At 41.3% G+C, this 25,364-nt stretch overlaps 4 protein-coding genes across 7 annotated transcripts; 2 read left to right on the top strand and 2 right to left on the bottom strand.

Moving 5' to 3' along the window:
• The first annotated feature begins 8,400 nt into the window (after nt 1-8,400).
• LOC131474969 (cytochrome c oxidase subunit 6A, mitochondrial) lies at nt 8,401-9,580 on the top strand. 2 transcript variants are annotated; one of them, XM_058652711.1, is made up of 4 exons: nt 8,401-8,531; nt 8,795-8,861; nt 9,129-9,271; nt 9,345-9,580. In XM_058652711.1, exons 2-4 carry the CDS (start codon nt 8,795-8,797, stop codon nt 9,432-9,434), a joined length of 300 nt encoding a protein of 99 aa, XP_058508694.1. In that variant the 5' UTR covers nt 8,401-8,531; the 3' UTR covers nt 9,435-9,580. The 2 variants fall into 2 exon arrangements, with proteins under 2 accessions (XP_058508694.1, XP_058508695.1); XM_058652712.1 differs by having other exon boundaries at nt 8,406-8,531; nt 8,766-8,861.
• Nucleotides 9,581-10,491: 911 nt separating this feature from the next.
• Nucleotides 10,492-19,817, bottom strand: armc5 (armadillo repeat containing 5). 3 transcript variants are annotated; one of them, XM_058652707.1, is made up of 8 exons: nt 19,513-19,817; nt 17,943-18,283; nt 17,825-17,855; nt 17,587-17,697; nt 14,838-15,732; nt 13,978-14,732; nt 13,441-13,573; nt 10,492-13,348 (listed from the first exon to the last, which is right to left on the bottom strand). In XM_058652707.1, exons 2-8 carry the CDS (start codon nt 18,273-18,275, stop codon nt 11,890-11,892), a joined length of 3,717 nt encoding a protein of 1,238 aa, XP_058508690.1. In that variant the 5' UTR covers nt 18,276-18,283; nt 19,513-19,817; the 3' UTR covers nt 10,492-11,889. The 3 variants fall into 3 exon arrangements, with proteins under 3 accessions (XP_058508690.1, XP_058508688.1, XP_058508689.1); XM_058652705.1 differs by having other exon boundaries at nt 19,537-19,817; XM_058652706.1 differs by having other exon boundaries at nt 19,540-19,817.
• Nucleotides 19,818-20,077: 260 nt separating this feature from the next.
• Nucleotides 20,078-22,489, top strand: si:dkey-66i24.7 (uncharacterized). Its single transcript, XM_058654581.1, has 2 exons — nt 20,078-20,287; nt 21,176-22,489. Exons 1-2 carry the CDS (start codon nt 20,194-20,196, stop codon nt 21,784-21,786), a joined length of 705 nt encoding a protein of 234 aa, XP_058510564.1. The 5' UTR covers nt 20,078-20,193; the 3' UTR covers nt 21,787-22,489.
• Nucleotides 22,485-25,305, bottom strand: LOC131476094 (putative nuclease HARBI1). Its single transcript, XM_058654580.1, has 3 exons — nt 24,643-25,305; nt 23,484-23,715; nt 22,485-23,363 (listed from the first exon to the last, which is right to left on the bottom strand). The coding sequence occupies exons 1-3, from the start codon at nt 24,976-24,978 to the stop codon at nt 22,651-22,653; spliced, it is 1,281 nt and encodes a 426-aa protein (XP_058510563.1). The 5' UTR covers nt 24,979-25,305; the 3' UTR covers nt 22,485-22,650.
• Nucleotides 25,306-25,364: the final 59 nt, after the last annotated feature.

Genomic DNA, 25,364 nt, shown 5'->3' with positions numbered 1-25,364 from the left:
TACACTTAACCTCAACCATAACCAGTTAACCCTGACTTTTAACTAACCATAAACCACATCTCACTCCTTACGAGGTAAATGAGTACAAAGGATTTATACACGCGTGCTTCTCAGAAAATAAGAGACGAGATGCATTTCAGACACTGGTTTTATCATAATATCATGAACACGTTTTTAAATTCAGAAACAAATCTTAATTTTAATCATTTAATCTTATCTGTCTTGAGCAACTGTAAAGAACACTCCCTGTCAACCTCATCCAAGTGAAGACAAAGATAAAAAGCTGCTCTGTCAACTGTTTATTTGTCACTATGTGCAGAGAAAGTGAACATGGGGCTGGTGAGTAAAGCGAGGACATTTTAAATGTACAAAGGCCATAAAACAGAGGCTGGTGTTGTGGTGAGAGCTCTGTTGTCCTGCACATGTCTCTATGTAGTAGATGCCCCACATTAACATGCTTTCTTCAGTAAAACACACAAAAACTGTGTCTCCTCCATAATTACACCTCTTAGACGTTCACAAACACAGACACACGCAGCTGGACATAAGCGGTCCTTGAAAAGCCTCACAGACACAGTCGGAATGCAAACACTCTTTCACTCTCCTTTCCTTGGCCAATAATAAACTTAAATAAATTTCAAGAAAGACAAAACATATTCAGATTTTTCATGGGCTGCGCTCAAACAAACTCACCTGTGTCAGCAGCTGGTGAACATCAGGCGTGTTTTTGTTGGTGTGTACTCTGCGTAAACATTTCACTTCTCCTGAAAACAAGAACAGGGAAAATAATGAGTGCAAGCAATCAGAACGTGTTTGAGCTGTATAAATATCCTGGCGGGGGAAAGAAAAGAAAAGTAAATTGCATGGTAAATATGACATCATTTCGGTTTTCACGCATGCTTGTGGTTGTACAGAAGTGCGTTGTAACCTCAGTGTGGTAACACTTAACAATGACTGACACAAACTAATGATGATGGAATCATCAGGTCATGTTATCGAATCACTAGTTAGTGGTTCAGTAACATTATGTCAACATTTCCTATCCTGAGGTTCCACTCACACCTAAATGAGCGTCCATGTCGTGCAGATACATAGAGTAGAAATGAAATGTCATGAGCATGTTAATTTATTTCTATTGATTTATTTAAGGAGAGGGACATTGCATATAAATAAACATTAAAAATGTAAATATGCCAGGTTGTGTAGCCAGAGACTATTTTCCACCTGTAGTCCCTTGGCAGGTTGATGTTATAAGGGATAAAAATGAAAATACACCACATTGACCAATGATTACCTCAAGATTAAGTAATGATTAACTACCCTTTTAGGCCTCTTCACACTTTCCACATTCCCTGATCACAGAGACTCGTACATGACATACTTTTTTTGCAGATACAGAAAATATGAATAGTCCAGATGGGAATCTGTATCGGTCGGTATCAGTATATCGGACAGATAAAAATGTAAAATTCGATACAATTGCATGCTTTACTATGGACAGACTGTAAACAATGTAAATATAAATCAACAAAAGCATTTTAGCGGAGTCATCTTTGCGCTGTTTGTTCTTTTTGGGAGAACAATATTTGTTACACAGTTGATGAATTACAGTATGTCCTTGAAACGACTCAGCACAAATGTGTTGCTAACAGCTTCATAAATGGTCTAAAATCGGACTGTATCGGTATCAGTAGATACTCAAGTTTGTGATATATATTTAGTATTTAGAAATTAACATGTCGGTCACTTATTAGCCAATAATCATTAACTCATGATTAGTTAACCTTAAGCGTTACCCTGAGTGTCAGTGGGACCTCAGGACATGACACTGTGTTCCTGCAGTCGTCTCAGACTGTGTACAAGAAGCAGTAGCCCATGGTGGTGTCCACGAATCTTTATGTTGTCTATAGTGTGGGAGGTCCCCCGCTCAGCAGCTGTTTCTTCATGTCATGTGTAAGTTTATGTCTTGACCTCAGGCGCCTCAGGCAGCACTCGATGCAAACATCTGACTGGGGAACCACATATGATGGCTACGCTCAAAAAAAGAGGTCAGTTGTTACCTGAGGAAAACTGAAGTCACATGTGCAGACCACCGTATCGTCTCCTCTGGTGGTAGCGAGCACAAGACAATAACACAAGCCCACTTCTGACTCATCACTCCTTCAACCATGACTCAGCTTCTAAACATTTATCTGTCTGCATTTTGAGAGGCGAAAAAAAATAGAGAAATAGATCCATAAGGAAAGTGTAAATTTTTCAAGATGAGACGTCAAAACAGTGAACAGAAGTGCTAATGACTGTCAGAGGAGGAGCAGACAGTGTGGCTTCATTTACTAGACAGCAGAGCAGTATGGAGGGGGGGGGGAGTGTCTGTGGAGACACATCTGGACAGCAGGCTCACTGTGGTCTATCATATTTAAAACACTGTGCTCCCCCGATGTATATATTTGAATTACATTCAGCATGTGCTGTCCTGATGTGTCCTTTAAGGACAAGGACATTCTCATGACCTCAATCTATATATGCTTCTTTAATGGTTGTTATTTTCTTTGATTGATGAACCCAAGAGACGTTAACGGAGAGGTCTCAAACGGGTGGCCCGCCGGCCATGTGCGGCCCCCCACTTAATTTCAACTTAAAATGTTTTTTGGATTATGTTTTTGAATCAGAAACAGGTTTATTGCCATGTATGCTTGAAATGATACAGGGAATTTGGTGCAAAAAATACAATAAAAAAAGAAAAATATAAATTACAAACTATATTAAACTAGACTACACAATAATTAAACAATAGACTATAAAACGATATTAAAGTACACTGTACAATGGCAGTCCAGTGGTCAGCATGTATGTAATGCATTGACAGGGATTGTGTGTTGTGGGTACGTTAATGTAACGTGTTGTTAAGCAGTCCAGTGGCAATGGGGAAGAAAACTATTCTTGTGGCGTGAGGTTTTGGTCCTGAGGGGAGTGGTTGGAAGAGTCACCATAAATAACATTTTTATTATACATTTTATGTACTGTTCCATAGAAATACAGTTTGAAAACAGTTTTTTGGGTTGTTTTTTTTCCACTTTACTGGCCAGATTAGATGCCTAGTGGCCCACAGGTCATTTGAGTTTCAGACCCCTGCATTAACGGCTTTACCTTGTTGCTGAAACCATAGATGCGAGAAAATCGAGACTGTCCTCCACTATGAATCGTATGCGAAACGTTTCAGTTGGAGGACAGGTTGTTAAAAACGCATTAGATCAGCAGCTTCTGAAATACTCAGACCATCTGATGCTCGGTTTAAACTTCAGCATGTCATCTCCACCATCTCAATGCACTGAGTGGCTGACATGTGTTTGGCTAATTAGACATTTGTGTTATCATGTGGTTGAACAAGTGTACCTAATAAAGTGGCCAGTGAAGACATAGCTTAATCGTAACATAGTAACAAGTAACAAGGCACTTCATACTGCAGTTCAGCATTCACCCATTTAAACCTGACATTTATACTCCATGTCCATAGATAAAGGAATTAAGATACGATTATCAATTTTAAATAATGTGTTCAGATACCAAAGAAGAAGCAGATGGTGAACTGAACAAACACTAATGGTTGCCTCGTATTTAACTTAAAAACTGAATGTTTCCTTTTCTGCTAAGAAATGCTCCAGTGATGGAAACTGATGCCATCAAACATGAGCAGGTGCTTCACTGTGGTCTCTGTAGTGACCAGTTGCTGCTCCTCAGTGTGATCAGTTAACATCTGGCCTTACATTGAAATTTCCTCATAGACAGCAGCTCACCAGTTGCCACTGCAGTGAGTGGCATTGTTCCATTTTGATTTAAAATAAACCAAAAATGTTCCACACAACGTCTTAAACCACAAATATGAACATAAACACAGACTTGGGAACAGAGGTGCACGAGCACAGTCTCTCGTAAAGGAGCAGATTCTTGGAACTGATTGAGCTTATTTACATTTACAGTATACTGGAATGATGTGGCTAATTTTGAATCATCACTGAGTCTGTTTTTAAATTAAGTACATGTGTGGTTTTACTTTTATTTTGTGGGTTCAATTATTCTCCCATGATTGACTTTTCTTACTTATTCTGATGCTCAGTTTAAACTTAAGGAAAGGAGCTTTATTGTCATTATACAAACAAAATCGCAAGATCGCTGCACCACAAGGGACCAACCTGACTGAATGTGTCTAACATTCATCCATGTACATGTTTTGATGGTGGGAGGAAACCGCAGAGCTCGGAGGACATCCACACAAACACGAAAGCAAGCACATGCAAACTCCCGGGAATCAAACCCAGCACCTTCTTGTGGCCAAAGGCCTAAATACATTGAGATGCTGCCATTTAATGCAACTGTAGAACTACAATTGTTTTGATTTGAAATGTGTTTGAGGCTACATTTAGACTGCAGGATGATGGGGCCTAATTCTTTTTGTGAGACTTTTTTCTTTTTTTAAAAATGTTGTTCTTTAAGTAAAATCAGGTTTTTCTTACTTCAGACTCCATCGGTCTTGTTCTGATTCAACAGTTTAGATTTGATGGTTCACATTTGCATCGACTGTCCTCTGAAACCGCACAAATTTGGACACTCTGCTCCACTGCTGTTTGGCTTCGACACAGGTCGATGCAGCAACGCTCAGTGATGCAAAAAAAAAGCCTTGTACGTTCTGATGTGACATGATAGATTTGAAAATAAGAATTGACAATTACATTTCTGTGTCCTCAAAACCCTGAAACAAAAAAAAATCAGATATGTCAGTTCAGCCTGGTAACGTGACCGCAGTTCAACTGAGACCCTTTGAAGGTCCCTGAAAGCATCACGTGCACTGGGAGAACGTTGCTATGATGCAAAACTGTGCAAAAACAGGAGCATAAATTCAATAAAGTGCTTAGATGTGAGCTCCTCTGAAGTGAGAGCAGGAGTATGGTAAGTGTCCAGAACAGTGAGAGCCACACACTTTTTACGAGGGACAAGACGAGACAGACTGTTTCCCCTGGCACGGGCTGCGTTCACCTCTGCCCAACATCACACACACTTATTACCGCATTACACACAGTCCACAGTTGTCTTTCTGCTGGCATCAGAGTTGATGAAATGACTTAAATCCCTTCTTATGTACACTTGAAATATGTATAAATCGCGTCACACTGACTACAAAGTCCAGGAAAATCGACCAAAATTTCTTTATGAATGTATATTAACATGTTTTACTTTGTATTTACCGACCTTTTTATTAACACATCACTGTCCTGTGCACTTTTGTGTTGAGCCTCATCAAAGATGATTTTCTGTAATTTCTCTGATTCTGATGCACGGGCCTTTCTGCATGGAGTTTGCATGTTCTCCTTGTGTGTGTGTGGGTTTTCTCTGTTTCCACCCACAGCCCAAAAGCATGCAGATTTGGGTATTAGGCAAATTGGACACTCTAAATCAGGGGTGTCAAACATACGGCCCGGGGGCCAGAACCGGCCCGCCAGAGGGTCCAATCCGGCCCACAGGATGAATTTGTTAAAATTTCACACTAATCTAAACGTAATGTCAAATGCTCCAGATACCCGTGACTTAATGTTTGTGCCTTTTATAGATCCATTCTGCTGTGTAAATAGTAAATTTAGGCATGATATTGTTGAAATTGCACTTATATTTCTCAAGAAATTTCATGTTTTGTAAAATTATCCTTCATTAAATGTAAAACAAAGGAGTTCTTGTTGTTCATAGGTTATTATGCTATTATTTTACTATTTTTACTGGTCCGGCCCCCTTTAAATCAAATTGTGCTGTATGTGGCCCCTGAACAAAAATGAGTTTGACACCCCTGCTCTAAATGGACCATAGTTGAGTGTGAGAGTGAATGGTTGTTTGTGTGGCGCTGTGATGGACTGGTGATCTGCCCAGGGTGTACCCCACCTTTCGCCCTATGTCAGCTGGGAATGGCACCAGTGCACCGTCATGTGGAGGAAAAACCTGCGTAGAAGATGGATGAGTGATTCTGATCCAGTGGCAGTTGGGATTGGCTCCAGTGTACCCCACCTCCCTAAAAAGTTAAGTGAAGTTAATGGATGGTGGTCAGAATATTGCAATGCATGCACAAACATAAAAGCATTTGAAAAAATCTGCAATATGGTTTTGTCCTAATCAGCTGCAACAGCACACACCTGCAGCACATACATCCACCGTTCTCTCTGCATGTCTGCGTCCTACAGCATGTGCACCGAGCACTCAAACAGTGGCAGTGTTTCACATCTGCCCACAATAACACAAGTGCTAGACGTTCAGACTAGACTCACATGACTGGCCGACAGCACCACTGGCTCCCGCTCCTGTTTGCACAGCAGCCGGAGTCTGCCCAGACAGCCGGAGACAGCAAAAAGGACTCACCAGTAGTGTGAAAATCACGGAAGCACTCAAGACACCACCTTTCATCTGTTCACATTCAAAAAACAGGGTGAAATGAGACAAAATGTTTGAAACTACTTCATCAGTCAACACTAATAAACCTAATAAACCTTTTCTTTGAGTTTATTGGATGACAATAATGATTTGTTTATCTTTTTTTTATATAAAACATACCGTATTTAACAATTTTAAGTTTCCAGCACATGACATTTCATGGTTTTGGTTTCTACCCAACAAATATAATCACCAAGGAACACAAAGGTGGATAAATAGATGAACTGGGGTGTAAAAAAATACATTACTAATCCGTGTTAATCAATATCATATTGTGTGATTTAGGACTAATTGATCAAAACATTTTCAGGTCACTGTCTAATGGGGCAAGCCAGGGTTTGTATTTATTCTTTGTTGGGAAAAATTATGTTTTTGAAGGAACAGAACACAATAAAACAATAAATATAAACCAGACCTGACCTCCATGCTAATCGTCCAGAGTTTATATGCATGTTAACCCCCTCAAAAATGACCGCAAAGTCATAGAATAATAATAATCTGAAGGAAAACAATAGGTTTGTTTCGTGTTTGGGCCCTAATTAGATGGAGAAACCATCATCTTGTCTATTGGCAAGATGCAGAGCCAATGCTGTTCTGTGTACTTTGGGCCAGACCAGCTCCAGGAGCGAGGAGAGGTGCAGAGCCTACATGCAGAGAAGCCACCTGAAGAGCCGGGTCGATTTATGTCCAATGTTCCACTTAAAAATGAAAAATATAAAAACAGGGATGCAGGCTGTTTTCCTCTCAATGCTGTACTAATAATCTTGCAAATCAAACAAAAACAAACAGAGAGAGCGAGTCTCATGTACCCTGTGACAAATATTTTGCATCAGCTGACACTGGCGCTTTAAATCAATGACGGTGAAGACCGACTGTCACCACTGCTCTCCAAAAAAATTACAGCAAATGCACCGACTATGACAGGAAAAGACGTGGAAGGCCCTTTCCTTTAAAGCTATAGTGCAAGACGTCCAACAGCCTGTGACTTCTTTTGAGTAATTACTAAAACACTGCCAGCTTTCTACATGACGACCTAATGCTTGAGACAGAGAGAGAGAGAGATCTGCTCCAGCTGTACAAGACATTTGAATTTTGTTTCTACGGTACTTGTGTTGTATATCTGTCTTTTAACGTAGCGTTTCGTGTCCAGACAGCATCCAGGAAACTTGGAGCTGCGTCTCGCAACAGCTGTGACTGAATATACGTGCAGCTGGTCAGGCAGTTGTTTAGGGGAGCGCTTGGTTTGCTTTTCGCAATATCAGAGTCAGTATCAACGATCATGTTTCTGAGGCGCCAAATTTGTCATTGTGATATAAATTTTAACGCCCAGGTTTATTTGTAGCAGGAGGATTTACTTCTTTGTGTTTCTGTCCGTCCAGCTTCACTAGCACCATGTATCGTAGCTCCTGTGCTCTCAGTTGTGACATTAAACGCGTCACTCAGTGTGTGCAGCACTTAAATGTCGCAAGCAACATGAAAACAAATCACTGCTATAGCGCTCTGGATGTCACGCTGCTCAGTTCACCGTCTGGAGAAGCTTTGGTGTCAGTGCCACTGAATATATCTGACTCTTATAATGTCCCTGTGATACGTTTTCACATGATTCCTGCAATATTCTTCAAATTTCTGATCAACTTTTCCTCGCTTGGAAATTGCAATAAAAGCAACATTTTCAAGCGAATAAGTGTTGGATTCTGTACCTGATATGATGTGATCACTACACAATTTGATGTGAGCATGTTTGATTGAAGAGTTACACACTCCAGCTTTAATATGCGTCATTAATTGTGATTTATCAGGCCTTGGCCCTTTATGCTTTGTAATGCAGGCTCAGTGCCTTCCCCAGCACTACTGTACCACACCTCCTCCATTTCGTCACATATCAACCCGCCTCTGCACTTAGCCCAAATATAAACGGTTTCTTGGCACAGAAACATGTTGAAACGGGGAGGAGTCTGACACACTGAGTTCAGCTCAGGACAGAGTGAAGGACAAACAAGGAAGACTTGTCGAGAAAATAACAGGATAATAGAAGCTCCTGCATATTATCTGCTTTAAGAAAAGTAAGTTTTCACTTGCATTTCTTGTACTTTTAGCTTCAGGAGAGTTGACAAATCCTGACAAAATGCTGAGCAACAGTAGCGGGTCTGGCCTTGACTCGCAGATATTAATGTTATAGGCCTGCTTATGCTGAGGGCTTATTTTCATTTGATATTTTTGACTTTTAAATGTTGCTGTCTTTCAGTACACACATAAATATCACATAGTGATAAAATGCATATCTAAACGTGAAATAGTTTCCATCCTTCCTCGTCGTCCTTTGCAGATGTCAGCTGCTGCAGCTGCTCGTCGTGTGTTGGCTGCTGCGTCACACGCGAGCCATGAGGGAAAAGGTCAGTGCGTCTTCAGTGACCCCCGATAACAGAATGCACCCAAAAACTTCTGAATGAAAAAGCACCACTAAGACACGTTGACTGTCATTTGAGTGTCTTTTCATGAACCGACATGTCTGCAAAGTTGGTACTTGGCAGCCAGCTTCCATACTCCATGTTCTTTGGAATGAACATATGCTTTATCACTGATGATATGTGCTTTATAAATTCATAGCCAGGCTCTATTCTGTGCCTCAACTTTGTTTGTTCTCTGGTTGTTTCCTGTAGCTAAGACCTGGAAGATACTGAGCTTCACAGTGGCCATACCTGGTGTTGCCGTCTGCTGCCTCAACGCTTACATGAAGGGAAAGGCACACTCACACGAGCAGCCAGAGTTTGTGCCATACAGTCACCTGCGCATCCGTACTAAGGTGAGTGTCAAACGGCCAGCACCAGTGGCACGTCTGCATTTTCAGCACGATTTTAATTATCTTTCCCTTCCAGAAATTCCCCTGGGGCGATGGAAACCACACTCTGTTCCACAACCCTCACACTAATCCCCTGCCTGATGGCTACGAGACTGGCCGCCACTGAGGAGCCGTCACATTTCTCACTTGTGTCCTCCTTCTGCATGATTTAAAAAAAACCAAAACAAACTCCCGTCTGCAGGGTGTGGCTTAATTACATTAACCAAGGGGCCAAGCAGGCAGGAATTAAACTACTTTTGTGCTGTCTAATAAGTGTCTCTATTCATTATTTCATTAATTTAGGGATTTTGCTATATAAAACTACAAATACATGAGACTGGTATTAATAACATGACTATATGTATATTATCTTAATGACAAGTAATAATATGTTAAGACCAAAACCAACAAATAAATATGGCAATAAAAGGATGTAGTCTGATATAAAAAGCTCTAGTATTGACCAAGAACTCATCAATTAAAAGGTCCAGTGTGTAGCATTTGGAGGTTTTATTGGCAGATATTAAACATACTACACATAGTATGTTTGTATAAGTATATAATTGCTATAAAAGTAAACGTTTGGTTTTTATAGCCTTAGAATTTGCATTTTAATGTACTTTAAAGGCCTTGCTTTACAGAGGCTGCCATCTTGTGTTATATGAACTATATACTATATAGTTCGTAATAAAAATAAATTGAGCAAAATGAATAAATAATAATGATCAAATAACAGCAATAACTAATAACTTGATTTTAATGAAATTGTTTGGGGGGGGGGGGGGGGCACACGTTTGAGACTGTCCTAAGTGATAATTGCTAAAAAACTACCATCTTGTGATTTAAAGGAAGTTTTGAAAAGATGCATTAATCTCCAACATTTAGCAAGGAAATATCTAAAATCCCAATAATTGGTCTGGTGTATTTAGCGTCAGCACTGCTGACACCGTTCAGCTGTATTATAGTTCAGTGACTGCGTCTGGCAGAGTCTGCACTCTGGTCATGCAGGAAGTACTGAACTATCTTTTTAATTAACTTATTCTAATGATTCAGTACACCGATAATAACTGCTTTGATTGTCACTAGTTTGTGTCACGTAAAAAACATCATGGCAGTTTCATGCAGCCGTGGTGTGGCGACCCCGCCCATCCACACTCTCAAACAATAAGACACTCAAAACACAGTGACCTTCCAACAATATAATTCAGTGGCATAAGTTTATAATGGGCAAGTGAGACCTTTACACTGCATATCTGCTATTTTACATGATCTCTAAGTACAAAATAAATAACTGGCTTCAAGATCAACTCTGATATAATTCCAGCACTTTTAGCTAAATGACACGATGCAATGATAGGTATGTGCTTAAGACTTTCTTTTCCAAAATAAAAAGAAATATATCAAAAATAATAATAAAACAATTGTCATCAAATCCAACAACAGTAAATTTTAACAAAATAATGTCATGCTGGGACGCCTACAGTTCATATCGATTTACAATAAAGCTCAATAGAAATGTACGCTTTAACATTATGAAAATAAATTGGCGGTCAGTTGTGTTAGAAGTGAAGAAATCCATACAGATTGTTATTTTACAAGACAGAACTGTGATTATGACCTACACTCTGACCAATGTGTTATTTGATTAAATTATGTTCCCATCTTAATGGAAGAGCAGGCAGGATTTCTATGGCATATTTGATCAATAATCCCATAATTCAGCATAATCAACAGAATAATTAGCTCATCTGGGCTCTGTTTACAACTGAGGCCCAATCCCATTACTCATTTTTACACTCACCCCTTGCTGCCGGGTTGCAAGGGGTATTGGTTCAAATCTAGCCCTATTAAATGGGGAAACCTCCTTCAAGATTGTGACGTGTCATCACGTAAGAAGACAGGACTCCCCGTGCCACCCAAACATAAAAAAAGAAAGAAAGAAAGCTGTATATATAATTAATGTCAACAAAAGGCATGATTACGCAGCAAAGCAGCGAAATGTCACATAACCTCATCAACACCCGCGAAAACTACTGAATCTGTTAAAAGGTTAGAAAAGAGACTGCAAACAAGTTTTGTTGTGGTTAGTATAGCTACACAATATACTCAACGACACTAGGGGCAACATCAAATTTTCTTTGGATTTAGTTAATCAGGGAAACATCTCATTGCCTTCTGTTTTAAGTGTGCCAACGAAAAATCTTAATTTAAGGGGGCACACTTAGTTAATCCTCACACTTCATCCTACCCCTCTACCTCAACACAAATTAGGACACGCTAAGCTCCTACATGTCAACATGCAAAACAGAGGTAGAGGATTGAGCCTGAATATGAAGTGTCAAGGCAGATTTGAACCAATCACAGCAGTTTAAAGAGGGAGCAGGTGCTCCAACTGGCTGTTCGACTACACTGACTCTGCATACAGGTCCCTACGGTGGAATGACTGCTAATCCAGCACTGGCAACATCTTTCTACATTGCTAGGAAACCAAAACATTCTGAGAGGCAGACAAAAAGTACAATGAAGCGCATGTGGATGAAACTCAAAAATGTAAAATGTATATGATCCTGGATCCTGCAGATTTAACCGAGGGCTGACGTGACCAGATGTAGCAGATCCTGTTTCAGAGCCTCAACGCAGTCGGCCTCTCTGACGAGTCTGCGAAAGCAATCCCCAGCAAGAGAGGGCGAAACAGGGCGAGGGCAGTGCTGACAACCCAGCAGGAGACACAGGCAGGTCCGACCCAGTGTTGGATAGCTATAGCGCTGAGAAAACCAGTACACCTGTGGGAGGAGAGCAGCCAGAGCTCCACCTGGTGCATCTCCTTCTGAGCAAGAAATTAGGTCCTGAGCTGCTGATTTCAGAAGCTGTGCTGAACCTTTAATCAAGTTCTCTGGTTTTAATTTTGACTCTTCTGAAGTGACATGTTTGCCTGGCATCGGGTCCAAACAGCTGCCTTTTTTGACCGTTCTGATGGAAGGAGCTTTCTTATTGTGCGTTTTCTGTGGTGAACTGTTTTTTTTCCTAATTTGTTCTGGCAACTTTTCTATTTGCATATTGAAACCAGTCAGCTCTAGCTCTGATGTCCGGTGAGCCAGGTTCTCCTCAGCGGACTCATGACATGCTTGGTCCATTTTAGATGCAGCCTTGTCATCAATCTCCTCTGTGGGAGTCGACTTTGCTCTACTGGCAGCAGTGGTGGTGGAGGAGGACAGAACAAGAGACACACAGAGATCTTCCAACTCTCTCTTCAGTTCAGTCACTAAAAACCGGCATGCTCCAATCATTATCTCACCTACAGGTGTTTTCTGGAAAGCAAAGTCTTTTGCTGAGCTCTCTGTTGTTTCCTTTAGGCAGATACTCAGCCCCTCGACGACCAATGAGTCCAAAATCTGACAATGTCCTCCCATCGCTCCCTGATCACTTTCCTGTGCTGCTTCTGCGCCCTTGGTGAGCCGACATCCGTGTAGGTAATGCAGCACTGGCAGTAACATACCTGTGCTTACATCTTTGATGTGGATGGCATCTTCTGCCTTACCCTGAGCTTCTCCAAATCCACCTCTCAACAGAGCCCTAAAGTACTCAGAACCAGCTCTGTCTGTTCCCTCCACCCCAGCCACTGCCTCCCTGTTGGCTGGAACCTGAGTTCCATCATCCAGCAGCAAGACCAGGTCAAAGTTTGAGAGACCGTAAGGACATTTGTCAGCGAGCCGAGGCTTTTTAGATGGAGGGGGTGAAACTCTGCCGATTTTACTGATTGACTCTGTTACAGCTGCACTTGGATATTTTTTGGGATGCTCAGTTTTAATACTACTTGTCAGCATGGACAGACATCCAATCAGGAGAGAAAAGTACAGCGAGTGGACCTGAGTGGCCTGACCTACATGTGGTGAATTCAACAAGTCAGAAAGCAGCCTTCCACATCCGGCAGGGTTGTCTTCATCCGTGTCATCAACATCGTATCCATCGCAGCCAAGGGGCTGCAGAGCCAAAAGTAGCCCACTGCTGTCCAGAAGAAGTTTCTTTAGCAGGGACCGGTTGCTGTGGAAGAAAAAGATTAAGGTTATAAATCTCACATATGACAACTTCCTGTTTGCAAGGTATGAGTAAAAGTTTATTGAAGATTGTTTTACCTGCTGATTAACGGCAGCGATAGAGCACAGTTAATTTTGTCTGACTCTGAGCCCGACATCATTACATGTGCTAGAACACCAGAGCCAAATCCAGACTCACACTGAACACGCAGATTATTGAGAAGAGCAACACCTACACAGACAGTCAGAGGGAAAGTCAATATGCACTTATCATTTGCTCATGACTGAAACAAGGTTCACTATATTTTTCAAAATAATAGCAGTGTGTTTAAAAACATCAATAAAGCACTTTTAAGAATTTTTATTTCGATTGGGAACACTGCACATTATATAAGAAAAATGTATCAATTTTAACTACTTTAAAGAAAATAAAGAAAAATTAATAATCGGCTGTTCAAAAAAATAGCAGTGAATTGATACATTTTTCTTCATGTTTTGATTTAGAATATAATGTGCAGTGTTCCCAATGCATCGAAATAAGGATTTTGTGCTTTATTCACGTTTTTAAACACGCTATTATTTTAATAAACACATTGATCAACACGCAACCCCGGTTAGGAAAGATATTAACCATACCTAGTTGTTTAACTTTGGCTTTGACTCCATCCATCTGCCTCTCTTCTCCTTTAAAACCCCCCCCTCTCTGGCAGAGTTGGTGGTGAATCAATGCCACCGAGCCTGTTCGGACCAGCGCCTGCAAACAATTTGGGTTGCAGCTCAGTCGGCAAAGCATACGGAAGCACCTGCTGCTAGGGTCCTGGTGCTGGGTGAGGTAGTAGAGCAAGCCGGACATGACGCCAGAGCTGACCAGAGCAGTACTTGGATCAGAGGTGTGGGAGAAGCGCGACAGCAGCAGCAGGATAGGCGACTCAGTCGTCCACGGTTCAGGGTGGTAGGGGTGGTGGTATGTCGTTGGGCGGGGCATAGAGGGAGGGGTCTCCAAAGTGACCTTGGTCAACGAAGGTGATGATTGAGTTCGCTGCCTCCTTCGGTAAAGGGATGAGAACTTTGATGGAGACACGGGTGTTTCAGGTGTTTTAGTGGGAGAGGAGATAACAGAGGAGCTGGGATGGTTTTGAGAACTGGAGGCCTGGGGACTAGATGTAGGCAGATCATTGACTTTATCCAGGGATGACACAGGGGAGGGCAGTGCTGCCTTTTTAGAAGAGGAAGGAGTGGAGTTGTGGGAAGAAGAGTTTTTGGGAGAAATGGAATGAGGATTTAGGGATGAATACAGTGGTATATGAAGACTCCCCCATTCACCGTCAACACCAGAGGAATCTGGCAGATCTCCCTCAGAAGAGATTAGTCCCTCAGACACCAACCATGACCTGGGGATACACAAGAGAAAAGCAATGGAGAATAGTAAAAAATAAAAAAAAATTACTTAGAGGAAAAATTATAAAAAACAAAGCTTTACATTTCAGTTTCCATACCTAAAGCTTTGAAAGCTTGACGAACAGAGACCTTGCTCCCTGCTAGCTTCCTCCTTCTTGTGACACTCAGGAGGAGGAAAGTCATAAGACTCAAAGCATGACGAAGGCAGGAGCTCAGCGGGAGACATGCTTGATGTGAAGCTCACATCCATCTTCTCAGCAAATTGCTCCTCTCCTTTGGTGAGCTCAACCAGTCGTGCAACAAGCAGCGGGACCAGCCCTAACTCTAGCAATTGCTCCATAGCAGATTCATCAAAAACAAAGTCTACACAAGCCAGAATGACCAGCCTGGAAAGTGGATGACTCCGATGGGTGGACAAAAAGCTAGTCAGCACCTCCAGTCCACCACTCTCCTTCACCTTTGCTCTGTTAACCGCCTCCTTGCAGCACAAACACAGAGCCTTGAGGAAGATCCCTGACTTCAGCAGGTCCTTTTTGACTTCCTCTATGAACTTCTGAATGACGCCTAGTGACCCTACCAGAGGACGCAAACAGCCTTGAGAGCACATGTTGGCCAGAGTTTTCAGTGCCAAGTCCTCAAACGGTTTACCAGACTCCCCTGATGCCATGACACCAAGTTGGCTAAGGACCCCAGATCGGGACACCTCCCTGGCACATTCGGCACCACAGCCCCGAGTCAGCTCATGTATCGTCCTGAGTGACGTCCGCCTCAGCCCTTGAGGATATTCAGGAGCAATGAGAGGAGCAAGGGCAGATAAGGTCCCTTGGGTGAGCAAGGAGAGGCGGTTAGTGGGAGTATCTGAGAGGTAGAGGAGGGCCCGAGCAGCCGACTGAGCACACTCTAGTTTAGGACAAGGGTCCTTTGGTAGAATGGCAGTTGGAGAGGATGGGGTGGAGGAAAGGGAGACACAGAGGAGTAGAAGAGGAATGCCACCTGTTTGAAAAAAAGAGAAAGGATTATAATGTGATGACAAATTACGAAATACATTCAAATTTGGTCATAAAGTTCAAGTTTTCAATTTAGACATGTTACCCCCTTAGACTGTATATAAAAATAGTCAGCAGGCGAGTTCCCAAAAACATTACCGAGTCAGTTCTTCTAATTATTTCAGTAATACTGTCCTCCACATGAAAAAAAGGTCATACTATTTTTAAGTATGTTATTTTTACATACAGACCAGTAGCATAAAGAAATGCTAAAACGGCCATAATGGAAAGGTGATGAATCTTCTCAATATTGAAACTGTTTAAGAAAAAACTGCACTATATATTGTTGTCACAGAAAACTGAGGTATGCGACAAAACACAACTAAAAAAAGCATAATGCATAGCATCCGATACGAAAATCTGCAATTTGGTGAGAGGGTGCAGAAGAAAAGTAAGAGGGGGCATGGCCCCTGTTACCCAGTTTTTTTTTTTAAAAAGAAACCGGTTAAAAACCTGATATTAGAACCCATTTTCTCAACCCAAAATAGGCAACAAAAGATTTTAACAACAACTTATTCTTCCAATAAGTAAAAAGTGCAACGCTGTCCTCCACAGCTCAAGGCTACTAACACAATTCCGAAGTCTGACATAATAGCTCGAAGATCATAGTTGCCCTTCATTCTTATCCTTTCCCTGTTCCTTAATCCCTTTGGATTCTAATCTGCAGCTCCTTCTCTTGGTGGTTCTTCTTCTTCTTCTCTTTCTTCTTCCAACAAGTTGGGTTAAATGCTGCCCTCAACAGCTCAAAGTTCCAAATCACATTTAAGTACAACATCACATTTCCTTATCTTCAGGGCAGGCCCTTGATTTCCCATCACCCAACACCGTGTGCGAGAAATGTCGTTTCAAACCTTTGATGTGACTGAAAAGCTTTAATCTCATATGGAAGCCTATTCCACTCAATTATTGTTATATAGCACTGCCTCTCGTTGATTAACCACGTGATGCACCAACCAACTTGAAATACATTTTAAAATATCTAGGGCCACTACCTTGCAAACCCTTACTTGCAAGTTTTCAAGGTTCAGTACCACTCTAACTAGTTTATTTTGAGCCTGTCTGTAGTTAAGTTTTGATACTTGTTGGAGTACAGCTGTCCCAAGCAGTGCAGGCATAATTCAAGTGGGGCTGAAGTAACATGGAGGCAAGCACTTAAAGTGTGTTTATCTAAAAAGTTTGCCTTGTGTGTCAGAAATAACATTTTCTGTTTCACCTTTGTGATAACTCTTTGTCTCATCCTTTCCCCACTTGGAGGTCTGGCCAACTCCCAGCCTAGAAACTTTATACAGAAATTTGAGTGTGATCTACTTTAATAATAATCTCTGAAGATCTGCTTGGCCCTGTCTTTGAGCTAAATAATACAGATGTATGTTCTCCCAAGGTGTAAAGACTTTATAAACTTAATCATTTATTTTCTGTCAGCCAGTTACAGATACAAGCCTTTATCTTCCCCAGAGTGGAGAAACTCATCTTGGACAAGCCAGAGCTTGACATTACTCAGAGAATCACAACTGATTCTCAAATACATTTTTGGCCTTGTGGGAAACCAGCAAAGCTGAATTTCAAAAACCTAATTTTATGTCCCCCTTAACCCTCATGTGGAGGATAAAAGCGGTAGAGGTAGGATGAATAGATGGATTTCATGTAATTTATGTATAACAGAAAGATCACTTCCCTGTGGCTTCCTGGAGGTCTAACATCTTACCAAGAAACAGAGTTTGCCCATGTCTACCTCTTTTCTAATATGAACACTTTAAACTGATTCAGCTGTTGACTTAAAATTATGCAATAAATCATTTACCAGCAGAGTGGATGAGTGCAGAGCTCTCTGGATCCATGGCCAAGTTCCCCAAAGCTCGAGCTGCTCGGTTCTGGACCGTCTCCATGGCCACATTTCTGTTTAGGATCCCCACTGGAGAAGTTAAGAAATGATCAACATTAGATGCTATGACAAGTGTTTTATAGTTTTCTTAATATCTGATAAAACTTGCTACCAATTTAGACCTCTTTTTTCTCATTAAATGCACAATATTACGTACCTACAGTATTTATTCCATCAAGTTTACGAACCTATGGTGTGAAAAAAATTAAAATATCAGCAAATTTAGTGGCTGGTTTAGTCAAATCAGTTTTCTATTATTATTTCTTCAGCTTTACCTCAATGCGTGTCTCTGGCTCAGTGCAGCAGTTTGCCAGGATACTCAGAGCCAGGTCCAGTGTTTTCCTGGGGCACTCTGGCTGTTTGACTAGGTCTAGCATGGGCTGCAGACCACCTTGAGTCCTGAACCTGGCGATGCCAGCCTTGCCACCCTTGATATGCTGTGTGCGTATAGCAACCAGTGCTCTCCACTGAGACGCTCTGGACCTCTTGTCCACTTCTCTGCCTCTGCCTGGGTCTGCCGCGCCAGTCCTATGGTGCTCTGCACCAGATCCAGGTTTGGAAATGTGAACCAGGCACCACGACAAAGAGGACTCTGGTGACGCAGCCATAGTTTCTCCTAATATCAAATAACATCATCAGTTATCAAGTGACGTGAACTTTTTGGGATTATTAATAAAAAAAAATTTCAAGAATCGTATTTGTGAACAGGCAGAATCTTCTGTCTTTATTCTATCTTACTTGGCTCGTATCATTAAGCTTTCAGAAGACGTGCACAATTATGGATGAATACACTTACAGATACAGAGGAAACTGATGAACTGAGGTCATTAAATATATGAAACACTACTTATGTTACAAAAATGTAATTGAGATGCACATATTTGGCAAACATTTCCCACTGGAAAATGTTAACATATTGCCTAAACCTGCTAATAAATTACAGTATATAATAAACAATCAACAAAGGATGGCAATGGCCAATGTCTTAAGTTAAACAAACAATTTAAACACTGTTTTTCTGTAGGTTTACATGAAATGACATGTAATGTAATGTAAACCTACAGAAAAACAGTGTTTAAATTGTTTGTTTTTATTTACATTAAATGACATGTAATGTAATCCTACAGAAAAACAGTTTTTAAATTGTTTGATTAACTTAAGACATTGGCCATTGCCATCCTTTGTTGATTTTTCATTATATACTGTAATTTATTAGCAGGTTTGCTTTGATTGCACCAAAAGCTCTATGTGATAAAACAAAAACTAATAACAATCTGTCATGTGTTAAAAAAAAAAAGAACCTGAACTATGACTGGAAATATAAAAGGCACGCCAATTAATGGAAATTCACCACAATCTACATATTTTAGCACAATGCACGATAATATTATAATGATATAATCACATCCTTAATTCAGACAAATATATTACACACTGTGAATACTCACTGGAGCCTCCAGTATTTAACAAAGTACAATGTAAATGACATGTGCTTCCATTCTACAGCTTGAGGTCACCCGGAACATATTCTCAGTCCACAGCAGGGCCAACATTCTGAAATTAACAACCACCTAATCTACATGTTTTTAAGAGAACCCGCGTGCATACGGGGACAACATGTAAATTCCACGTAGAAAGGCCCTCAATCGAAATGGTATCAACCCAGTGACCTTCTTGCTGTGAGGCAACAATTCTATCCACTGCACTATCGTAATTCCGACATGTCCTTTCAAGTTTCTCAATTAGCAAATTACTTTGTGAAAATGTCATAGTATTATGTTAACTCATGTGTTTCGAAGTTTCCTACAAACCCGCACTACAGTGCGTTTAGAGAACTACACATACCAGCAGGAGAAAATAAAGACGTACCACCTGACGCCGCGGATGCTGTTGGGAGATGGAGTTCCAGCAGCCTCGGTCCACTCCTTTAAGAACAGGCCTACATCGTTAGAAGGCCAGCCAGTCGCTATTCTATGTCATGGACGTGTATTTTCTCTATGTACCATATTTTTTGCACATCAGCCGACGAATTAAACCTCTAATTGAACAGTGTTTTGATACCACTGGCCGAGTAAAATTTGTAGAACAGAATGCGGTCGCCTGTATTAGCCGCTAACGCCATCTTTAGCCAAACAACAAAACGGGGGCGGTCGAGGGCGTTAGCAGGGAGTGAGGAGGAGGGTCTGATAGATATGTGACGGGACTTGTAGTTCAAATATATCTGGCTGTCATCTCACGTAGTGCAGTCTCTCCTACATAAAAACTACATTTCCAATGAGAGTGAATGCCTGTGGCTATCGTCAAACAACGCAGAGTGTTTAGGGATTGTAGTTCAATTGCTGGAGCCGGATACGACAAACCCTCACTGTAACACGAAAAAGGACTACATTTCCAATACGGCTCCGCGACGTTGTTATAATCATCGTTTTACTCGATGCGAACGCTCGCATCGGTGCCTCGAGAGGTTGTTAAATTCCACGATAGATACATCAACAAATCGAACTCTAATGTTCCTAATTTAGCCGGATGGAGGTCATAGAAACGATTGTGATACAGAGCGCTGAAGTGGAAGGAAAGGAAACGGTCGTGTCCAGTGTGGACGGCGAAAAAAGCAAAGGAGGTCAGTGTTCGCAGCTTGAAGTTCATCGGATCTCAACCAGTCATCGCATAATGCGAGGAGGCCCCGATGAGTGCGCAACACCGTCATAAAACCACGGTTCATGGGCTAAAAAGTACATGGCAGCGGCTGACGTGGGGCAAAAAAACATACAACAAACTTCAGAACAAAGATATTAAGTTGTACGGTAGATCATTCTCAAATCGAAAACAATATAATGACCACATCACAAATGTCCCAAAACTGGGTTGGGACCCACATATATGCCATGGATGATATTTATGGGGTTGCCAGACGATTTGCTGAATTAGTCCAACTTTATAGTCACTAATTATTGAAAGACATGCATAAAAATAGGTGGTTTTTCATTTAACAAATAGATATCCTTAAACAGCTGGTTTACCTGTACAACTCTATTTGAAATAATTCACATTTTAAAGTTGACATTCTAGCATCGAGACAGTGTTTCCCATACTGTGTGCCACCACCCACTGGGAAAACTTGGAGATTTTGCAGGTGAATGTGAAAGAAGGACATACAATATCTAGTATTTTACAAATTCACTGTTCTGGGGAAAAAAATATGTTGTCTCACTAAATTATTCCCATTTTACTTATATATATTTAACATTTATATGTAAACAGCATAGAGCTTCTCAGTTTTGGCTGAAAGAGTAGCAAAAGTTTTAGAGGCCTCAAACCTATAAATTTAGGAAGAGGTTAATATTTCAGTGGTGTCATATGGTAATGCTCCATCATGTTTTGAGTCAATTATTAAACTTAAACTTGTCTTCACACTGACAATATTTCCCCCTAATCATCAACCTCTATTTAGTGCAAGGTCATAAATGTGTTCAATAATGTCATTATCCACTTTCCTTTCCCCGTGTAGAATTTATCTGGACACTGCAAGCTACATGGCACCTTGTCAACATCAGACTGGAAATGGATCAAGCTTTCGACCAGCCAGTTTGCAAGAAAAAGAAACTTTGGGAGATGGTGTCAGAGAAAGTGAACGTCAAACTACAAGAGTCAGAGGCCACTGACGTCTTGGTGAAGGCATACGAGTGTGATCTCAAGTGGAGAAACATGCTTGCCACGTACAGGAAGAACGCAGAACGGGCCAAGCGGCTGGGTGTAGCAAGTGTCCATTGGGAGTTCTTCAAGACCATGCACGAGGTTCTGGGCAAGAGCAGGGAGGACATTGAAGCCCAGCGCCGAGCCAAGCTCAGTGGGACAAAAGTGGGCAAGGCTATAGCCAGTAAGAGGTTCACCCCAATCCTCCCCACGCCTCCCGCAACAGCCACTCCCTGCCAGGCTCGTCCTCCACAGGACGTCCTGCAGCTTTACATGGAGCTGCAGGAGAGGAAGATGAACATGTGGGCCCAGCAGAAAGCCCTGGAGGAGAGGAAGATAGAGGCCATCAACAACCTGGCACAGGCCATCTCCAACCTGGCTCAGAAGAACAGCACACAGATGGCAAAGGATGGACATCCGTCCTGAAGACAACTGCTTAGCAAAAACTTTTATGACACTGGACAGAGATACTGTATGAGTAGATTAGTGGTACATGTTTTTAAATTGTTTACTCATACAGTTTATACAATAGTTAGAGAGTGTGCATGTTGTGATGCAGAGCACAACTTGTTACAGGATCAAGTAAAGCACATCACTGAACAACCTTAATGTTCACTAAATAACCCTGAGATTGTACTTTTTTCCAAGTTCACTAACATGAATGTTACTGCATGTTCCAGGTGGCAAATTGTGTTTAGTTAAATTAATGAGCAGATTTTATTTATCTGCTGTTACACACTGGCTGGGACCTGCATGTCAAGTCTGATGAAGAGGGGCATGAGTAATGATAATAATACATTACTACTCTTTCTTAATTTTCCTTATACACATTAAAATACTAATGTTAAGAGTCTGCGGCTTTCATCACAACATTGTCTAAATAACCAGACAGTATATTTTTTTAACCACAAAATGCATTGTGATATTTGATTGCATAAGAATGATTAGTAACAAAAGGCCAAGAAAATTACCAAATCTATAATTTCAGAATGGAAAAAAAAAGTTATTTGTATCTTTCATAAGCCTTTAATTCTACTTTCATTACTTTTTCAAACTTTATGTAAAATGAGGTCAATTGTTTGTGGAAACCAGTAAAAAAAACAAAATAAATTCAAACATCTGAATCTGAGGCAAAACATTTAATGACAATTATGTCTTGTCTTTAAAGTGTGTTTGCACAGTGCAGAAATATGATTACTGAACCTTATATTGTGAAAACAATATCACTATGTGTGTGTGTGTTTGTGTGAACACTAGCTCTCTAACAGATCCATCATCACATCTTGTGCTTCAAGACTCGAAGCTTTTAAACAACAAATCCGAGAGGATGTCACGTCTGCATATGCCCTCGTTGTCCATCTCCCCATCTCCTATTTGGGTTATGTCTTCTTTCTCGACTTCTGCTTCAACCACCTGTCCCATGTCCAAAAACACGTTGTGCAGCACACAGGCAGACAGCACCACAGCCCTGGCTCGATCGTAGTTCCCAATATCCAGATACCTGAGTCTCTGGAACCTGGCTCTCAGGTTGGCAACAGCCTGATCCAAAATGTGAAAATGCTCGTCCAGGGTCTTGTTGAAGAGCTCTTCTCTCAGCCCATGACTTGTTATGTAAGGAGTTAAAATATGAGCACTGAGTGGGTAACCAGGTTTGGCTAAGATACAGGAGCCAGAAGGCATCAGTTCAGGATGCTGTTTAAGTTTGTCTCTGAGGGAACTGCCTCTATCCATGTCTGATCCTTTACTGATTCTGCAGTGTAGGAACCGGCCACTACTGTCACATAAAAGCTCAAGGTTCAACCAGGAGTCCAGATGAGCCTCCTCCTTCTTCATTCTCTTCACCTCAGGCACTGTGGTCTCCACATCATGTTTCCCTAAAGGCAAGCGGATAGGGATCTGAGTGTGTCCCAACACTCCAAGGACCAAAGGAGCACTTTGCTCTGCATCTTCTGGCCTCTTTTCTGAACTGAAAAGCGGGAAAAGGATATTTTCTGCCTCTTCACCTGGAAATCAGAAAGACAATTGCACCACTGTTAGCATTTTCTGTTTCACCACTTAGAAAGGTCATACTGCACATCCAAATATCTTCAAAAAAACAAACCCCCTCCCTGAGATCAACTCACCGACGGGCCATCTGATCTGCCTCTCCTCCAGCATGTTGATGTGGTCACAGAAGGAGAAGAAGATCCTGTGGATGTTTCCTTTCTCCAGGAGGAAGCGGCGAGACACAGAGCGGTAGCTCACGCGCTCAGTGAGCAGGGTGAGGGAAAGGAGGATGGTGTGGGACAGAGACAGACGGGCTCGACCGGCCAGTCGAGCGTTGGATTTGGAGCTTTGAAGCAGGTCTTTGATGTACTGATCAGACAAAGAGAAATGATAAAGTAGCCAACATCAGTCAGTCTATATCTATAGATTTAACAGTTAAGTGAAAAGTATGATTCACTCCCCAATAATTCAGGATCCAAAGAAGCTCCAGTGCTACTCTTTTAAAAGAGCTGAAATGATTGCTTTATTATCTGTCGATTGTTTTCCAGCAGCTCTCATCATAATTGATCATTTTAATGTGTTCTTGGTTCCAGCTTGCTAAATGTAAAGAGTTACCGTTTTATATTAATATGCCTGTAATCTGTAATATTTGTAATTGTATTGGATAATTGGGACATTGAACAAAACAAAAACAGTCAAATCTGACCTTTTTCACAACGTCCTGACAATAAATCATCAATTAATCAAAACTAATCAACAAGTCAACCCTAACCACAAGCTTTATAATTTTGTTTAAAACTGGAATATTTGAGGCTACAATAATAGTTTATATTCCGAAGCTTGTATAAGTCACTAGGACAATATGTTGGTGCTTAACAGTATTTTCAAGTCACTTACGTGAATATTTCAACAATTCTTCCCATTCACAACTATGCAGATAATGGAAATTCATCCACAATTAATTTATTTCAAGTGCTTTTATTGTGATGTGCTTTAATATCACATATTGTACAACGATAACTAGGGGTGTAAGAAAATGTTATGATATACGAAAACCTTGCAATAATATAACATATTTGAAGTGCTGTATTGATAAGGGTGTTTTATGTTGCGTTCACGGCTCCCAACCACTAGGTGGCAGAATACTTTTTTTCCCTATTTGACTGTATACCTCTCCTTCCAATCCTTTCGTTAGACAAAGAAAACAATAAATTGCCTGAGTGATAGTCAATACATCACAACATATCGCATCGTCGCCAGGTTGTCTTGAGTCAGCTATGGTGAGAGGACAGTCACCTCCACTGCAGCACTGTCCACAGTCTCCATTTGTCCCAGGGTCTCTGTTGTCTCCTCCTTTTGCGGGAAAGAAGCGGCCACTGTCGCCGCCGTCTGTAAAAGTTGCGGCCCCACAGTGGGTTGACTCTGCAGTAAGTGAACATACACAGCAGCAGCAGCAGCTGTAGCAGGAGGAGGCTGAGTTTTGAGCTCTGTTACCAAGTCAGCCTCCAGGATCTCCTCCACCGCCTGGTCCAGCCTCTGCTCCAGCTCACCCGCGGACAGAGGTTGCCACTCTCGCTCCATCATGTCCAGCACGGCTCTGCCCGCCGACACAACGAACTCACTGACGTCCATATTTGTCAGGAGTTCATGCACATTTGTTTTTCTATGTAGTTTTTGAGGGGACAGTCTGACATCTTCGCAAAACCTCTTAACGACTACTTTGAGCAAAACTTCCGTTTTCTTCCGTTAGGTTTGTTGGCGATTGGCAATGAGCTTACAAACACATTACTGACACCTACTGGACTGGAGTGTAGTTCGGGAAATTTAGACAGCATAAAACTACAAAAGGACCTCTTGCCGACGATATATCCGATATGTCGATGTATCAGGAGCGTTTGGGCCGACAACTGATACAAGATTGGAAATTATAATGGCATGTATATATACAGTGGGGCAAAAAAGTATTTAGTCAGCCACCGATTGTACAAGTTCTCCCACTTAAAATGATGACAGAATTC

The sequence above is a fragment of the Solea solea genome, chromosome 16 (assembly GCF_958295425.1).
Source record: "Solea solea chromosome 16, fSolSol10.1, whole genome shotgun sequence".
In the NCBI taxonomy this organism is placed as follows: domain Eukaryota; kingdom Metazoa; phylum Chordata; class Actinopteri; order Pleuronectiformes; family Soleidae; genus Solea; species Solea solea.
This window is presented reverse-complemented; position numbering and strand designations above follow the sequence as displayed.

Coding starts and splice junctions, on each gene's coding strand:
- LOC131474969 (XM_058652711.1), top strand. CDS start 8,795: ATGTCAGCTGCTGCAGCTGCTCGTCGTGTGTTGGCTGCTGCGTCACAC. Junction 8,862..9,128: donor CGCGAGCCATGAGGGAAAAG/GTCAGTGCGTCT, acceptor TGTTTCCTGTAG/CTAAGACCTGGAAGATACTG. Junction 9,272..9,344: donor ACCTGCGCATCCGTACTAAG/GTGAGTGTCAAA, acceptor TTTCCCTTCCAG/AAATTCCCCTGGGGCGATGG.
- armc5 (XM_058652707.1), bottom strand. CDS start 18,275: ATGGCTGCGTCACCAGAGTCCTCTTTGTCGTGGTGCCTGGTTCACATT. Junction 15,733..17,586: donor TGCACTCATCCACTCTGCTG/GTAAATGATTTA, acceptor TTTTTCAAACAG/GTGGCATTCCTCTTCTACTC. Junction 13,349..13,440: donor TCGCTGCCGTTAATCAGCAG/GTAAAACAATCT, acceptor TTTCTTCCACAG/CAACCGGTCCCTGCTAAAGA.
- si:dkey-66i24.7 (XM_058654581.1), top strand. CDS start 20,194: ATGGAGGTCATAGAAACGATTGTGATACAGAGCGCTGAAGTGGAAGGA. Junction 20,288..21,175: donor CGGCGAAAAAAGCAAAGGAG/GTCAGTGTTCGC, acceptor TTCCCCGTGTAG/AATTTATCTGGACACTGCAA.
- LOC131476094 (XM_058654580.1), bottom strand. CDS start 24,978: ATGGACGTCAGTGAGTTCGTTGTGTCGGCGGGCAGAGCCGTGCTGGAC. Junction 23,716..24,642: donor TGGACAGTGCTGCAGTGGAG/GTGACTGTCCTC, acceptor TTGTCTGATCAG/TACATCAAAGACCTGCTTCA. Junction 23,364..23,483: donor GCAGATCAGATGGCCCGTCG/GTGAGTTGATCT, acceptor TCTGATTTCCAG/GTGAAGAGGCAGAAAATATC.